This window comes from Pristis pectinata, chromosome 13, assembly GCF_009764475.1.
Source record: "Pristis pectinata isolate sPriPec2 chromosome 13, sPriPec2.1.pri, whole genome shotgun sequence".
Taxonomy (NCBI): Eukaryota; Metazoa; Chordata; class Chondrichthyes; order Rhinopristiformes; family Pristidae; genus Pristis; species Pristis pectinata.
Genome location: NC_067417.1, coordinates 23,345,533 through 23,363,959, shown reverse-complemented (window position 1 = coordinate 23,363,959; position 18,427 = coordinate 23,345,533). Strand labels below are relative to the sequence as shown.

At 42.4% G+C, this 18,427-nt stretch overlaps 1 protein-coding gene across 3 annotated transcripts in view; it reads right to left on the bottom strand.

The window, feature by feature from the left end:
* Nucleotides 1–18,427, bottom strand: part of dpep1 (dipeptidase 1) — a 67,970-nt gene that overhangs the window by 26,749 nt on the left and 22,794 nt on the right. For 2 of the 3 annotated variants that reach the window (XM_052028357.1, XM_052028356.1), the window contains exons 2-3: nucleotides 15,453–15,549; nucleotides 7,535–7,670 (exon numbers count right to left, since the gene is read on the bottom strand). In XM_052028357.1, the coding sequence (XP_051884317.1) occupies nucleotides 7,535–7,557 (23 nt within the window). In that variant the 5' untranslated portion in view covers nucleotides 7,558–7,670; nucleotides 15,453–15,549. The remainder of the gene's footprint in view (nucleotides 1–7,534; nucleotides 7,671–15,452; nucleotides 15,550–18,427) is intronic. The other variant, XM_052028358.1, reaches the window with a different exon arrangement.

Below are 18,427 nucleotides of genomic sequence, written 5' to 3'. Positions count from 1 at the left end.
GTGATCCCAATCCCTCTGTAACCTAAAGCCATCCTTCTGAGACCTTTTCTTCAGCCATGCATTCATCTGTTCTACTTATTTCTATACTTGTCAGCATGTGGCAATGGCTGTAATCCAGAAATTAATGCCTAAAATCCGATTTTTTAATCTCTTTTCTGCCCCAGTGCACTCTGCCAGCAGAATCTCATCCTTCTTTCCACCTTGCAGCTGATCCTTCCATGATGCCATGGACTTGGTTCTGGCTGCACCCCCCAAAGGAGTCATCCAGTAATACAGGCTGTCCCTGGGTTACAAATGCTTTACTTATGACACTGTTCATACAAACAAGCTCCCATAATATTAAATTCAAAAGTCTGATGTACATATTCCTATGTTCATTCCTATGAACAGCAGAGCTGGTTTCCTCTCTCTCTCCACTTATAGTAACTGTTCTTTCAAATCAGTCTAATATGCTTCTGATGCTATTCATTATAATACTGCGGAGGTATAGGACTTTGTGTATTTTCTGATTTATGGACAAAATCAACCCAAGGATGTCTGTAACAATGGAACTTGGTCATTACCTGGGAATGGTCTGTAGTCAGGACTAAATACTGGTCGTTGAGCAAGATGGGCTCTCAGAAATGCTGCACTAACTTCCTGATCCCCTTCTTCTACGTGGAAGTCATCTATTCCCTCACTGTCCACATATTCTTAAGCTTTGGGCTGGCAACCTCCTGGAAATAGCTATTCCGGTGGCTTTCAGCCTCACGGATGCACAGTAGTGACTATAACCATCACACCAACCCATAAGCCGGTGCTTGGGCTGGAGGCACTTGCCAAACATGTGGTCACTCAAACTATGGGAGGTGTCCAGGACTTCCGACATGACTCAAGATGTGCAATTTGTGAGTGTAAGCTGCCTTGCCATTTCACTACTTAACAGACTAATTACTATTATAGCTGGAATAAACTTACCAGCTTCTCACCAGCTAGGTCCTTTAGCTTGTGTCAATGTCACTTTTTGACTTCTGATATCACAACTTTAAAATTCTGCCAGTGTTGAATTGATACTGCTACTGCTCTGCTACTCCTGGATCTGCTGTTGGGCTGCTCCTCTGGACGACCCTCACCAAAGCCTCTTACTCACCACAACCTGCACTCTGAGGACCAGTCACTCCACAACCAATCACCGCAAGAACTGCTGTGTCCAAACCACGGTGTGCTTTCGGAGCCTCAGATATCTGTGTTGCACTGGTTGAGTCTCATTCACGTTAACTTTTAGCCGTTAGCATTTTAAATTCATTATATTTTGGTTTAGGGACTAGAAACATGGTTAATTATTGATCACAAAGAAAGGTAACAACTAGAAACACTCCAGATTAGATTCTTCCTCCTACAATTCTTGGCAATTACACCATTGTGATACCAAAAGAATGAATAAACATGTTAATAAGTTGCTTATGCATATTTAGTGCACTAAATATAAAGTCCACAGAATCTAACCACCTTGAGACTCTGCCCAGACAAAACTTATTGACATTTTTTGCATCTGTACAGAACTCACATAGCGGCACTGAGTGCAAGATACTGTTTGTTTTCTATACACTAGGTAAATTAAAGCCACACAAACCAGACGCAACTACTTCCCCATCACCTGATACAAGCAGTGGAGAGGAACTTGAGACATTCAATGAGTCTCCAAACATTTTGTGCTAATTTTCTTCATAAATAACATGCAGTTGTCTTGTTCTTAGTTTTCCTCTTTAAGACTTGTTACTTGGAAATGAAAAAAGCAGAGGAAGACTAAACATGCGCAGCAATGCTAAATGTGGCCAGGTCAATACTCTGGTTGCTGAGGCGCTCACCTTCCAGTAGATTTTGAGTCTCACATCCTCTAGACTCCGTCTTATGTGCAAAGGGGATCAAAGGTCTGTACAGAGAGTTGTCATACTTGTGCTTTTCTCAGGGCATAGTACAGTAACTTGCCATACAACAAGGCAATCAACACATGGCTTGTTATTAATAAATATACAGCAAGAATAATGAAGGCAATTAGCTGAGAGTAACCTGAGCAGAGATAATAATTATGAGAACACTCAGCAGGTGAGACATCATCAGCAGAGTAAGAAAGGTCATCAAACTTAAGGTACTAATTGTCACAAAATAACCATTGGCATCTTTACACTGTGAAAAAGACAGTAACTGCAGGATTTCCAAAGCTGCATCATTTAGGATTGCAGCATTTTCTGTTTTTAATTCATATTTCCACCATCTGTGGTGTTTTGCCCTTCACCAGAGTAAAATACATTGAACTTCTTGTAGTTGGTTATATGAGATAGGGTTTTTAAGTTCAAGTTTATTGTTGTTATGGGCATACATACAGAGGATATAAGTGCCATGAAAATTAGCTTTTTGCTAATTTTTGCTAATGGTGTAGTAAACCGTAATTATTGCTTAGCAAACCATTGGACTCCCAGAATGGCAAATTTTACGGGGGTGCATTCTAATTTCTTCACTTAAATATATTAAAATATAAAAGATGTTAACATAATTAAATGAAAATGTTTATGATATTTCAACTACCTCAATCAAATGCAACCATTTTTATTTAGCACTCTGTTTACAAAGTTACTTAAAACTTGTGCATTCTGCTTCTGCTTTGCAGTCTGCAGGAATTCTTTAAGCTGCCCAGCCTGTCTGATGCTATCCTCTTGGTCTCTTGCAGCAGGCATCAGAAAAGGGGAAAGTTCTCACCCAGAGATCACTGATCACATATGCATTGGCCAAACATTAGAAAATCGGGTGATATTGGTTGACCTACACCAAACCAGGCATCAGACATCTTCAGCTAAAATATCTTGCACCATTGTGGCAGAGATCAAGGAAGTGATGTGTCACTTATCACATCAAAATATGGTCATAGGCATATTTGTTCCATCAATCAGTAATTGGGAGTATTTGTATACCCACAGAGTCAGCCCTCATAACACGAATTTTGAATGTCTGAGGTTTCTGTTCTCAGAAGCCTTTTGACTACCCATGTGAATTACTTTGTCCCAGCAAAGTTGTTTGAATACTCAGACGTGTCTTGTCAGTTACGGTGTGCTCCCATTGCAAATGGGTAATTCAACAAAACCATTTGTCTGCACTCAAAACATTGAAGTAAATTATCCATTTGTATCTAGTGAAATTGTTTTTCATCACCTGCTGCTACCTTTGTTCTTGAGTGCATAAAAACCCAATGTACTTTGAGTTCGGGCAAATTCTACTGAGAGTTTCTCCCAGGAGAGAGCCTTCCATCAAGTCTCCTCCTGAATGTCAGCTTGTCATACTGAATAAAGACCTTTTACAGCTACACTGCAGCTTCCATGTGGCTCATTCAAAGTCACAACAGGATTTAAATGACAGGAGAGCAAGGCAGAGAGTGTTTCTAATGGCATAAGTAAAAGAAATAAAAGATAGGTTTAGTGAAGGAATAAACAGCAACAGAATCACCACTGGCAGATGCTGTCTGAAAATGGGAGCAGTGGTTATCATCTGAAGACTGTACAGGGCCTTGCTGAAGTTGAGGTTGCACTTCCCTGTGCAACTCACAACCCGTTGAGGCCAAGGTTTTCAACAATTTCAAATCATAATCACTGGTTCCTGCCAGTTCAGAAAGTTCAGGTCTTTCATTGCCCCCACACTCTCTGCCTCCTTATCTAGTATACAAGAAATTGGGGTAGAATAAGCCAAATGGCTCTTTGAGTCTGTTCTACCCTGCTATAGAATCATGGCTGATTCAATCTTGGTACTAACTCCACTTTCCTTCATGATCGCCACAACCTCTGACTCCTTATCATCCACAAATCTGTCTACCTCAGCCTCAAATATCTCAGATACCTCGGCCTCAAAAATCTGTCTACCTCAGCTTCGGGTGAAAATGCTTTATATCCTCTTTAGCCATGGGCAAGGAGTCAGAAACCTGAAGAACAGCGAAAGTTGTTCCTTGGTTTAAGAAGGGCAACAGGGACAAACCAGGAAATTATAGGCCAGTGAGCCTTCAACAGTGGCAAGGCAATTATTGGTGAAGATTCTAAAGGACAGGATTTACTTGCACTTGGAAAAGCAAGGACTTATTACGGATGGTCAGCTTGGCTGCATGCAGGGGAGGTCATGTCTCATGAAATTTACTGAGTTTATTGAGGAAGTGACGAAGATGATTGATGAAGGTAAGGCAATGGATGTTGTCTACATGGACTTTAGCAAAGTATTTGACATGGTAGGCTGATCCAGAAGATTAAATCACATGGAATCCACAGCGAGTTGGTAAATTGGATCCAAAATTGACTTGGTTATTGAAGACAGAGGGTAGTGGTGGGTGGATGATTTTCTGACTGGAGGTCTATGACCAGTGGTGTTCTGCGAGGATCAATGCTGGGACCTCTGTTGCTTGTGATATATGCTAATGATATGGATAAAAGGTGGGTGGCCTGATTAGTAAGTTTGCAACTGAGATGAAAATTGGTGCAGTTGTGGACAGTGAAAAAGGTTGTCAAAGGATACAGCAGGATTTAGATCAGTTGGAAATTTCAGCAGAGAAATGGCAGATGGAGTTAAATCCGGACAAGTGTGGTGTTGCATTCAGGGAGGACAAAGAGGAAAGTATACAGTAAATGGCAGGACCCTTTGGAGCATTGATATACAGAGGGATCTTGGGGTGCAAGTCCACCGTTCCCTGAAAGTTGCAAGATCATTGGTACAAGTGGTAAAGAAGGCGTAGGGCATACTTGCCTTCATCGGTCGGGGTGTTGAATATAAAATTTGTTGCAACTGTAAGGAACTTTGGTTAGGCTACATTTGAAGTATTGTGTGTAGTTCTGGTCACCACACTACAGTGGAGGCCTTGAGAGGGTGCAGATGATGTTCACCAGGACGTTGCCTGAATTAGAGAGTATTAGCTATAAGGAGTTGTTCGACAAACTTGGATTGTTTTCTCTGGGACATTGGAGGCTGAGCAGTGATAGAAGTATATAACATTTTGAGAGGCATAGATAGGGTAGATAGAATCTTTTTCCCCAGAGTGTAAGTATCTATTACAATAGGGCATAGCTTTAAGATGAGAGGGGGAAAGTTTAAAGGAGATTTGTGATACAAATTTTATTTTTTACACATAGGGTGGTAGGTGTCTGGACTGCACTGCTATAGGCAGTGGCAGAAGCAGATACGATAGCAATGTGGAGAGGCATTTAGATGGACACATGAACAGGTAGGAAATAGAGAGATACAGCCCACATGCAGGCAGAAGGGGTTAGTTTAGATAAACATCATGGTCGGCGCAGAAATGGTGGCTGAAGGGCCTATTGCTGTGCTGTACTGTTCTATGTTCTTTGTTCTATCTCTCTGGGGTACAGAAGTTCAAACATCTACCGCCATTTTGGAGAAGAAATTTCCCTTCATTTCTGTCATAAAGTGCAGCCCCTCATTCTGAAACTATGCTCTCAAATTCTGGATTTCCCCATGAGGAGAGCTCCCTCAGAATCTTAAATGTTTCAATAAGATCACCTCTCATTCTTTTAACCTCCAACCTGATCAATTGTTCTGCAGAAGATAAGCCCTTCATCCCCAGAATCAATCAAGTGAACTTTCTGATATCTTTGAATGCCTGATCGTATTTTGAAGCTCAGAGTTATCAGGTCAGTGTGGGTACTTTTTCTGCTCTATTACTTTGGAACTCAGATTAAACCCAGGACTAGTAGAAACATGAGCAGCTGGGACAACTGTACCGGCAGCAAAAGGAACAGGAACAGGGGAGCAGCACAGCAGAAACCAGAAAAGTGGGAACAGGATGAGGATCAGCAGTACAGGAACAGTGGGATGGAGGCACTGAGTGTACAGTAGCCAATTCTGCTGATGATACATAGAAAGGTGGAATAGTAAATTCTGAGGAGAACACAAACAGCCTGTAAAGGGATATGGATCGGTGAAATGAATGGACAAGATGCTGGTAGATAGAGTATACTATGGGAAAATGTATGGTAATCCACTTTGGAAGGCAGAATGCAAAAACAAATCATTATTTAAACTGGGGGACCTGGAACAGGTCTGTATGGACGGAACAATAGTGCAGCTAGTAAAGCAACTACTTCAAAACTCCAGTGACACAGGTTCAATCCCGACCTAAGATGCTATCAGTATGGAGTTTGCATGCTTTTCCTGTGACTGCGTGGGTTTCCTCCGGTGCTCTGCTTCCTCCCACATCATAAAAACATGCAGGTTGTAAATTGCCCCTAGTATGTAGGTGAGTGGTGGAATATGGGGGGAGATCATGGGAATCTGGGGAGAATAAGAAGGCATTAGTGTAGAATTAGTGTAAATCAGTGTTTGATGGTTGGCACAGGCTTGGTGAGCTGAAGGGTCTGTTTCTATTCTGTATCAGTCTATGTCTCTACATGGAACACAAGATGTTAACATACCAGTATGGCAAGAAATTAGGAAGTTTAATGGAATTTTGGCAAGAGGTATGCGATATTAATGTAGGTAAGTTTTGATGCAACTTTACTTGGCACTGGTGAGACCGTATCTGTAGTACTGTGTACAGTTTTGATCTCCATACTTAAGGAAGGATGTGCATGCATTGGAGATAGTGCAGAGACGGTTGATTCGTGGACTGGTTGTGTATGAAGAAAGATTGAACTGATTGGACCCAAATGCAGTGGAGTTTAGAAGAATGACAGTGATTTTATTTTAAAATATAAGGTACTGAGAGGCAATTGGGTAAATGCTGAAAGACGTTTCCCCTTGAAGGGGTATCTAGAACTATCGGGCAGAGTTTCAGTATAAGTGGTTGCCCATTTCGACAAAGATGAGGAGCAATTTTTTTCTCTCAGAGGATTATGAACCTTTAGGATTCCCTATGCCATGGAGTTGTAGAGGCAGAATAAATTCAAGTCAGAGGTTGACAGACATTTAAGCTACAATGGAATTCAAGGGGTATGGGGAGAATACAGGAAAATGGTGTTGAGGCAAAGATTGGATCAGCCATGATCTTTTTGATGGTGGAGCAGCTGTGGGGCCAGGGTCTATTCCTGCTCCAGTTTCTTATGTTCTTGTCCAGCACCAGCAGAAACAAAACAGTCAGTGGCAACACCAGCACCAGCAGAGCCAGAACCAGCACCAGGAGGAGGAAGAGTGGGAGGAGCACTAGAAGGAACAGGAGGGGTGGGAGCAGCATCAGCAGGAACAGGAGGGGTGGGAGCAGCATCAGCAGGAACAGGAGGGGTGGGAGCAGCATCAGCAGGAACAGGAGGGGTGGGAGCAGCAGCAGTTCCAGCAGGAATAACTTCACTAACATTCTCATCCAACAGTAAGAGTGGGAGTAGAACCAACACCAGTAGGAAGAGCAGAGCATCAGCAACATTCCCACCAGCAAGAACAGCTGGCTGCTCCCAGAACGCAGCACCCGAGGAGAGATAGGATCACCAGAGAGCTTAAGTTCACAGGAGCAGATTCCTGGCACACATGAGTACTGACACATTGAAACAGCCATATTACAGAAAGCTCGGGGTCTTACATCAGACTGTAGAAGAGATCCATCGTCTGTTTGAAGCCCAGCTGAAAACCAGGGACCGGTAACTGGTAGCCTCATATTATCATTGGTCAGCATCAGCACTGCCGTAGTCTCTTTGTTTCTGGATCCTCCTGGGCCTCTGAGGAAAATAAATCCAAAGGTTCACCAACTGCAGTGCGCAGATGTGCATGGTAAGTGGCTGCTGTCATGGAACCAATCAAGCAACCTTTCTACTATGATGCTAGTCAAAACTAGTGGTCACTAAGATTTGTGTCTCCAGCTGACTTCCCACGAGTGCACAAATTCAATCGCTGCTCACACTTGTCAAGCCAGACAATGTTAGAACACAGAGAAACACATGTCAGTCACAACGGTGGCTTCTCTTTCAGTATGCTGCCTGTTTGCAACCACATAAATATACTTATTCAGGTGCAGATTTGACACACAGTAGTGGCAATTCACCCTCTCTGAATCCAGTGCTCCGTGAGCAGCCATACTGGATACTCATTTGAAAAGGGGTTGATAATACTAGGAAGCTACCTGACAATCAGTTGTGCTAAAGTGCAGGCCAATGTCACATGGAAGATGGACCTCAGGTGCCTGCACAGGTCTGGAGGGCCTTTCTGTCTGTACCAGCCAGGGAGCCCAGGATGAGTGTGGGTTGCTGCCCTCTGGACATCATTGACAGCAGCGAGCTTTGGACTTGCAGGAGGAGAAGAACGTGGAAGAGGAGGAGGACTTTGATATGGTCAATTTATCAGCAACTGCACACATTACTGCCAGGATACCTTGCAACCCCTCATTATTACAAGGCACACCGGTCCACACTTTGCAAAAGCAGTCCAGTAAGCAACCTAGCATAGCTTTCACAACCTGCAATTGCTTAATGCCAAATCATACCTTCCCTTTCATTATTCACAAACAGACTTCCTGCAACCCCACAAACCAAAAGTAAACACGGTGATAAAAGTGCTGAAAAAATATTATTTATATGTGTGTGTGTGTGTGTATATATATATATATATATATATATATATATACATACATACAGACCAAATATAAAAGTTGACAATTTAACATTGTGTGACATCCCTTTCATCAACCACCTATTTTTGTTCTTCATCTTCTCTGCACTTACACATGGTGCTACCTTATGGCTTCAGCAGAGGGCCATATTACTCAGATGACTATGATGCTTCTTGATGATGTCTGGATTTTGGGGCCCCTCTAAAGATTGCTTCATCTGCATATATGCTGTTATAACACCTCTCACACAGTCCCCCACCTAATTTTATATCCTGATTGATGGGGGTGGGGAGTGAGGAAGGTGCAGAAGTGCTTTGAGCAAACTGTTCACTTCCTTATCTCTTATCACTATCATCCCTCTCCTTTACACTTGTCTGTAAGCAATGAGCATTTTGCTTGAGACAAGTGGGGCAATGAGTGACCAACACATCCTTTATGTGATATTGATAGCGGGCTAGTCATCCGCGAAGGCCTGGTGCACTCATTTAAATGTTGCATTTGATGCTTCATTCAGGTGGCCACCTTTCCATGGAGAAAGGCATAACTGCAAAGAACTTTGACATTCATCCTTGCCACTCATCTTTGAGATGAGCCTGCTGGTACTTTCATGCTGTTGTTCTAAACATCTAAGCATACCATGACTACCAATGACCCCTGCCAGGTACGGCATGTGTCCAGCTGAGTAATTCTTGGAGCAACCTTCAGCCTCTGACAGATTTTTTTATTGTTGTTCCACCTCCACCTTCTGGCCCTGCACATTTGCACGTGTGTCACCAGGTGAAACCCCAATTATTTGCCTTATGAGTGCCAACAAAGTATGGGTATCTGAGCAGCATGACTGCTATGCCAGTACATTAGTGACCTCTGAGGAGACATCATCTTCCCCTGCTGAAGGCAGGATGGCCCTGTGAGAGATTTGAGGCATGAAATAGAACTGGGAAGGTAACAATGGTTGAATTAATGGTTGAATACAGTAGCCTGGCCTTGGCTGTTCATTGCTTCACAGTGGCACAGTAGATGGTGATGCTGCCTCATAGTTCCAGCAATCCACTTTCAATCCTGACTGCCGATGCTGTCTGCGTAGGGTTTGCACATTCTTCTTGTGAACACTTGTTACTTTAAACGCTCCAGTGTCTTTCCACATCCCACAGACAAGCTGGTTGATAGGTTGATTGGCCACTGTAAATTGCATCGACTGAAGGTGGGTGGGATGCTAATGGACATGTGAGAGAGAACAGGTTACATGGAAGTAAGTGGGGGAATGGGATTGACAGGATTGCTGATTGCTGGCATGGACTTAATAGGCTGAATGGCCTCTTTCTGTGTTATAAGGAAATATTAGAAAAATGATATCATAAACATCATCATATTTCACTCACCGATGACATGACATTGATAAGAATAACTATTGTATTCTACTTGGCTATTGGTGGATACTTAATTCTATCATTATTTGTATTTAGTGAACATATATGATGTAAACACCACTTTTAGGAATTTTTTCTATAAGAGTTGAATAAAATAAGCACTTTTGAAGCTCCTGTGTCGATAAACTCATATTCTAAGTAAAATTTACCAGCACTCCAGGACTAGCCAAGGCCCACCTTAGGATGCATTACAATCACCTGGTCTCTATCTCTCCTTCTTCAATACTCAGGCAATCAGGATTCTACTGATGTCTGGCACCTCCTCTTCTACAGCCGTAAGTTAATAGGTGGCTGGAGGTCAGTCTGGTTCTTTGCTTCTGCCTCGAGCTCTACAACATCTGCTCTAACAAAAATGGTAGGGCACTGAGGAGTGCGGAGGAACAAAGGGATCTGGGAGTTCAGATACATAATTCCCTGAAAGTGGCGTCACAGGTAGACAGGGTTGTAAAGAAGGCTTTTGGCATCCTGGCATTCATAAATCATTGAGTATAGGAGTTGGGATGTTAGGGTGAGGTTGTATAAGACATTGGTGAGGCCAAATTTGGAGTATTGTGTGCGGTTCTGGTCACCTAACTATAGGAAGGATATCAGTAAGATTGAAAGAGTGCAGAGAAGATTTACTAGAATGTTGCCGGGTCTTTAGGAGTTGAGTTACAGGGGAAGATTGAACAGGTTAGGACTTTATTCCTTGGAGCGTAGAAGAATGAGGGGAGATTTGATAGAGGTTTACAAAATTATGAAGGGTATAGACAGAGTTAATGTGAGTAGGCTCTTTCCACCTAGATTAGGAGAGGTACAAGAGGACATGGCTTTAGAGTGAAAGGGGAAAGGTTTAGGGGGAACATGAGGAGGAACTTCTTCACTCAGAGAGTGGTGGGATTGTGGAACGAGCTGCCATCTGATGTGGTAAATGCAGGCTCACTCTTAAGTTTTAAGAATAAATTGGATAGATACATGGACGGGAGAGGGCTGGAGGGTTATGGACTGGGTACAGGTAAATGGGACTAGTGGAATAAGGTTTTGGCACAGACTCGAAGAGCCGAATGGCCTGTTTTCTGTGCTGTAGTATTCTATGGTTCTATGGTTCTAAAAAGGAAAACAAAAAAAACTTAACAGATGGATGGAAAGCATTGAGGGTTAAGCTGAGGGAAAGACATAACACCGGTGACTAAACTCCAGTGATGTGACGAAGAGTGCACAGCCAGAGGGGTAGATGGTTATGTTGGTGTGAAGCTGTGCTCCGGTATAGGCTTGAAAATAGAGTGAGGAGGTTAGGGTACATACACATCAGGGTGTAGATGCATGTGTCAGTGTGTGCCTTCCTTGCTCTGCTTGGTTAAATAAACTGCTTTCCAGATTGAATCCATGAGCTTGGTCTGTGCTCACCCTGTGGAATTCATGGCAACCCTCAGGCAGGCCCCTTTTCTGACACCAACAGACTTCCTTATCCTGTTGGTGGGGAAGAATCTCTCCCTTAGGGCCTTACAGCTCTCTGAGAGGTGCCAATGGATTGCATTGTGCAAATTCTTTCCAATGTGCCTTGAAATCCAAAATCCATCAAAATGTAGATTTGGATTCTCTTTCTAAAAACTGGAGATGAAATCAAAACACCACCAATGAGGCACTAGAATGCCAGAACAGGAGAGCCACACGACCAACAGTTCCTTTACTCTAGCAAGCCATAATAGGGTAAAGATGCACTTCAAGTGCTTAGATAAATCTGAAGCCACATTTTGGGATGAAAAACAAATGGAATCCAAAATACTGGCCATGAGCACATGTTGTGCAACAGGGAAGACTACAGGAAGGACAACCAGGACACTGCCCAGGCATCTTCTAATGAGCAGAATAGTAGGACAAAGACATGAGATGAGGCAGGCACTGGCAGGTGAGCTGCATACATTGTCTCCTCTGTTCCGAAGAAGATAATTCCAGGCAAACTGAACTTTTCTCACCATTAAAATTTTCCAGTGCTGACAACATCATTATGTATCTCTTTTGTACTCTCTCTAGTGCTATCATATGCTTCCTGTGATGTAATGACTAGAACTGAGTGTCTAATTGGTTTAACTAATGTTTCATTGTGAGCTTATCTACCTGCCCTGTTGCCTTTGGGGATTTGAGGACACATTTTGTAAGGTCCTTCTGTATCTCAACAGTCCTTAGTATTCTATATTTTGTTAGGTGTGCCATAACCTTATTTTCCCTTCCTAAATGCATTATCTCGTACTCCTCCAAATTGTATATCATTTGACACATTTCTGTCCAACAAACCAGACCACTGACATCTTGCTGCAGTCTATAGATTGCTTCCTCAGTACAATCACATGTCCAGTTTTCTATCATTTATTACCCTTTGTTTCCTCCTATTGAATTAATTTTGGATCCAACTTGCCTTAGCCCCTTGGATCCCAAGAACTTTTATCTTTCTGACCAGTCCGCACTGTAGGACCTTGTCCAACCTCTTGTAAAATCCAACAAATAATCTGCTGGAGGAATTCAGCAGGTTGAGCAGCATCTTTTTTTTGGTGGGGGGGGGGGGGGGTGCGGGAGAGGGGAAGGAATCAGATCCTGATGTAGGATTTCAACCTGAAACATCAACAACTCTGATGCAGGGTTTCAACCCAAAACTTCAACAATTCCTTCCCCCCCCCCCTCCCCCCCCCAACAGATGGTTCTTGATCTGCTGAGTTCCTCCAGCAAATTGTTTATTTTCCAAATTCCAGCATCTGCAGTCTCTTGTCTCCCTTATAAAATCCATGTGGTTTACATCAAGTGTGCTATCCTTACTGACTCCATGTTATCTCCTCAAAAAATTCAATTAACTCATTCAGACACAACATTCTCTTAACAAATCCATACTGACCTTTCTTGATTAATCTTTCTAAATGATGACTCATACTCTCCTTGGGAAATGGTTCCAATAACTTGTCCACCACCAAGGTTAGGCTGGTTTTCTCATTTTAATCAAGAGCACCACATTCCTCCAGTCCTCTGGACTGTGCCACAACCTAGACTATGGGTGCTCCATCACACCCAATGAACAGCTTGGGGATGCAAAACCTGGACTAGAAAAACGCAGTGCTCAAAATTCCTATTAAAAAGCTCACAGTTCCACACAGTGTCACTTCAATAGTAAGGAAAGATTGTGAGAGAAAGATTGAGTTTCAGACAACTGACATTTTTTTAATGTCCAAATTGCCTTCGGGCCTCATGACATATTCCTCACAACTCACCATCCCACCTGCTTTCATCGGCAAATTTAGAAATATTGCATTTCATTCCATCATACAAATTATCAATATATATTGTGAATAGCCAGAGCCGAAGCTGGTACAACCTGCTACCACGAGAAAGGCCCATTTATTTCTACCCTGCTTCCTGCCAATCAATTTTCAATCCACATTAGTATATTACCCACGTAATCCCTTGTCCTTCAATTCTGAACACTCTCATGTAAATGGGTTGAACACTCTCATGTAAATGAGTGACATGTGGACACGTGCAGAGCAGTTAGAGTTTAATAAACAAGACAAATATATTCTAGCAGCTCTCAACATCTCTCCGTGGCTCTCAACATTATGTAAACTACCCATAGTTAGAACAAGCTATGTTACAGGTTTCCTATTTGGTCAGCATTTCCTCCAAATATGTATGGGAACTGGTCAATGCAGAAAGTGGAAAGAAGTAAACATGCACAAATCACAAAATAAGGATAGCCTTGTGAGTTAATGTTTTTCTTCCATCCACCAACACCCATCATTACACCTGACTGATTTCAGATAAAAGGATCTGATGTATGAAAATGCTACCCTTTGATTGATACTTTTATCATGTATCACATATTACTTTCCACTTCCTAAGGTTTTATAGGGCCCTGATTTTTTTTTAAGCTCAATACAAGCTTAATTTCACTTCCCCAAAGCCATCATTCTATATTCTGGTCTGCATGTCGCTTTCTTGGCAACTTGATCTCATGGGTGTGATGCTGTTGAGCTTGAGGTGATCACCATTTGGAATGTGAAAACTTTTGTAATTTGCTTTTTTATTTTCTATCCTTCCCGATGGAGAATACCAGTTTTGGTTTGAACTCTTCCTAACACGCTAGTTGGTGGGTCAGTGCTGACCTTAAACTGCTGGAATTCACATGTGTGTAATTACTTGGTAAAACTGCTTCCTATTAACCACCAACAGGAACAACCTCGTGTGGCTGAGCCGCAGCCTCATAAGGTCATGGTCCAGTTCTACGGAATAAAGGTAAAAAGGCAATGAGTCCAACTACCACGAGCCTAAAACCTGCCCACAGGGCCGGAAAATTTTTCATGATGTCATGGATAACAAAATATTGTTACTGTTCCACGTGGGAATGTATGAAGTAAAAATCACTCTTACCTCTCATGCCCTTTTGGTCTCATTACCTGTTACATTCACAGAGATCCTTGAAATAATAACCCACTATGAAAATTCAGATTGCTTGTCATTGTGGGATTTCCCAGCCGTGTTTAAAGGCCTACTGCCGGGGGCTTGATAACAATGGTGTGCATGCAGACAGGTGGGTGATAAAAAGGTGCCCTTATCAGTCAAATTCCTTGAATTCATTGTTCTCCCAGAGCAAAGGAATTTGTAGTAAAGCCAGGAGTTGCTTCCTGAGGATGACAAACTGTAAGGGCTTGCATGAGAAGTTTCTAGTTTTCAAAAGGACAAATGCGGACACCCTTAATGGAGTGTGTGTGTGTGTGTGTGTGTGTGTGTGTGTGTGTGTGTGTGTGCGTGCATCTCTGTATATGCATGTGTGCGTGTGCGTGTGTGTGTGTATGCTTATGCATGTATATGCACATCCAGAACCTCACATTGTAGATTTCTTTTTCAATGATTACTATGTGGTACTGTGTCCTGTATACCCACCCTACCCCTGCTTGAGAAGTAAGCATTTCAGCATTAAGTGAGGTAAGAACATACTCTAAAACAACAGGTACTGTAGAGTGAGTACAGTGTGAGTAACAACCTTCGGGACAGCCATTTTTAAAGGACAAAAATTAACTCTCTGGTTTGCATTACAAATTATAGCAGAAGTCTTCAGAGAAGCATGCACAAAACAGCAAAATCAGAGTAGGGCCTTTAAGAACAGCTTTTTCCCATGGACTTTGTGAAAGCTCTGTAGCTGCAACAGAGAAAGGAAAGAACTGGTAGAAAACAAGCCTGAAGGTTCAAACATTCAACTGCAGGTTGAGCATGTCCAATCTGGGGGTCCTGGGTCCAATTATAGGCAAGGCCGGGAGAACTCTAGGCAGCAACGTTTGCTCACTAGACAGCAGCTATTGCTCTTCATGTTTCACCAAACATTTTCAAAGTAAAATTAAAGTAAGGAAGACAGGGCAAGTCAACAATTAGTGTAAAAAGTTGATATTAAAAGCACAAACACACGGGAGATTTGACTACAGAAAAAGAAACAAGATGGCAGCTCCTACTTGTTTTTTTAGTTATGAGTTCTAAATCCATCTGCAGAAAATGTAGGTGTTGGGCTGCAGTTCACCAAACTTCACATCTGGATGTTTTGGCTGTTGTCTGCAAGCAAAAGTAGTGAGAGTTAGTAGAGTCACAGAGTTATACAGCACGGAAACAGGCCCTTTGGCCCAACTCATCCATGCCGACCAAGCTGCCTACCTGACCTAGTCCCATTTACCTGCATTTGGCCCATATCCCTATAAACCTTTCTTAACCATGTACCTGTCTAAATGTCTTTTAAACATTGTAATTGTACCTGCCTTTATAGCTTATGGTGGCAGCTTATTCCACATACCCACCAGCCTCTGTGTGGAAAAACTTGCCCCTCAAGTCCCCTTTAAATCTTTCCCCTCTCCCCTTAAACCTAGTGCTCTCTAGTTTAAGACTCACCTACCCCGGGTAAAAAACTGTGATCATTCACCTTATCCATGTCCGTCTTGATTTTATACACCTGTATAAAGTCATCCCTCAGCCTCCAATGCTCCAGAGAAAGAAAAATAGAATATCTAATCTCTCCTTATTACAAGCCCTCCAGTCCAGGTAACATCCTTGTGAAGTCTAACCTTACAGGCTGATGACCTTTTATAAGAACTCTCTCCAATCTTGGCTTCCTCTCAAGAAGTCTGTCTCTAGCTAATTTATTTGCAAAGGCGTTCAGCACACTGGCCTTCATCAGTCAGGGCGCTGAGTACAGGGCTGAGTTATAGGGAGAGTTACTGGCCAGGCTAGGTCTTTATTCCTCGGAATACAGGAGAATGAGGGGCAACCTTAAAGAAATGTTTAAAATTATGAGAGGCATAGATAAGGTGGACGGTAACAGTCTTTTCCCCAGGGTAGGGGAGTCCAAAACTATGGGGCATAGGTTTAGGGTGAGAGGAGAAAGACTGAAAAGGGACCTGAGGTGCAACTTTTTCACGCAGAGGGTGGTGAGTATATGGAAGGAGCTGCCAGAAGAAGTGGGTGAGGCAGGTACAATAGTATCATTTAACAAGCACTTGGATAGGTACATGGAGAGGCAGGGCTTAGAGGGATATTAGCCGAACACAGGAAATTGGGACTGGCTGGGTTGGCATAGTGGTTGGCCTGAACTGGTTGGGCCAAAGGGTCTATATCCATACTGTATTGCTCTATGACTCTAGTTTACTCCATGTAACATTAAGAAATGGCTGAGAGCACTGAGAACAAAGGCTATGGAACCAAACAACATCCCAGCTGTACTACTAAAAACTTGCAAACTAGAACTAGCTGTGCCATCAGTCAAACTTTTCCAGCACATGACAACAGCAAATTTGTAAATTATGTCCAGCAAGCTGGAAAACTGTCCAGGTATGTTCTGTTAGCAAAAAGCAGAATTAACCTAATCCAGCTAATTTTAGTTTAATCTGTTTACACTCAATCAGCAAAGTGATGGAAGTTTCATCACGTGTATTTTCAAAAGGTATTTCATAACCCACACAGCTATGTCCTATTTGGATCCTGCCAGGACCATTCTGCACCAGATTCAACATAACCTAGGTCGAAATATGGACAAAAGAGCCGATTCCAGGGGTAACGTGAGAGTGGCTACCCTTGACTCCAAAATATTATTTGACCAGTGTGGCGTATAGGAGCCCTGGTAACACTGAAGTCAGGAGGTATGAAAGGGAAAACACTCCAGTGCTTGGAGTTATCCCTTGCACAAAGGAAGATGTGTGTGGTTGTTGGAGGTCAATCATTCCAACCCCAGGACAACACAGCAGAGGTTCCTTGGGTCAGTGTCCTAGGCCTAATCATCTTCTATTTTTTATTATTGATTTTCCATCCATTATCAGGTCAGAAGTGGGATGTTTGCAGATATTGCACAATGTTCAGTTCCATGCACAATCTTCTGCAAATGAAGGACTCCATGTCTGCATGCAGCAATACCTAAACAACATTCAGGCAAGGGCTGATGATTGTCAAGAAACATTTGTACTCAGGAGTGCTGGGCAATAACCGGCTCCAACAAGAAAAAGTCCACCATGACCCTTGATATTCAACACCTTTACCATTTCCCAGGACCTTACCATTAACATCCTGGAGGTCACCACTGGCCAGAAATGTAAGTCGCATAAATCTGTAGCAGTTTAGAGATTTTCCCAAAGTCCTTCCAGAATCTACAAAGCACAAGTCAGGAACTTGATGAAATACCCTCCACTTTTCTGATGAGTCCAGCTCCTTTAACACTCAAGAAGCTTAACACCATCTGCATATACAAAATCCATTACCTAAGCTATGCCAACAGTACCTCCAACAGTACTACCAAAGAGGACAAAGGCAACAGATATACAGGATCACCATCACCTGCAGATTCTCATCCAAGTCACACACCATCCTGACTTGGAATTATACTGCATTTCCTTTATCATCTGAATTTTGGTACTAAATTGTGGGTATGAAATGAGAGCTGGCTGGCGGGAGTGGTGCTTTGGACTAATTCTCCTTATAAAGCATTTTAATTATCAGGATAGACTAAAGGATTGTAAATTAAGAGATGATAGTTGCAGTTTTAAGATTATGAAAGGAAGGGAGATTGCTTAGTTCAAACTGCCCATGTTTTTGGCCGAGGCAGAAACCACCTCAGAGAAAAGGCAAGGTGTTATCAGGGTGAGCATGATTTCCTGGAATATATTCATTGCCTTTGGGGGATCCTATAAGAATTTCTAGACCTTTTCTCCACAAGTTAGTCTGGGTTTTTAATCGGGCTTTCCACCACACCCAAGAGATCGCTTGGTTCCGGGTAATATGCTTTAATGCACCAGAGGCCATTAACAATTATGTTTGTAAGGCTTCCTTTCGATATATTATGTAGAATCTGTTCCAACTTCCATTATTTACAAATTAGAACATTTGTTTGACATGTGTTACAGCTGGAACATTAACCATCTGTTGTCTGGCCTGGTCTGTTACCTACATTTTC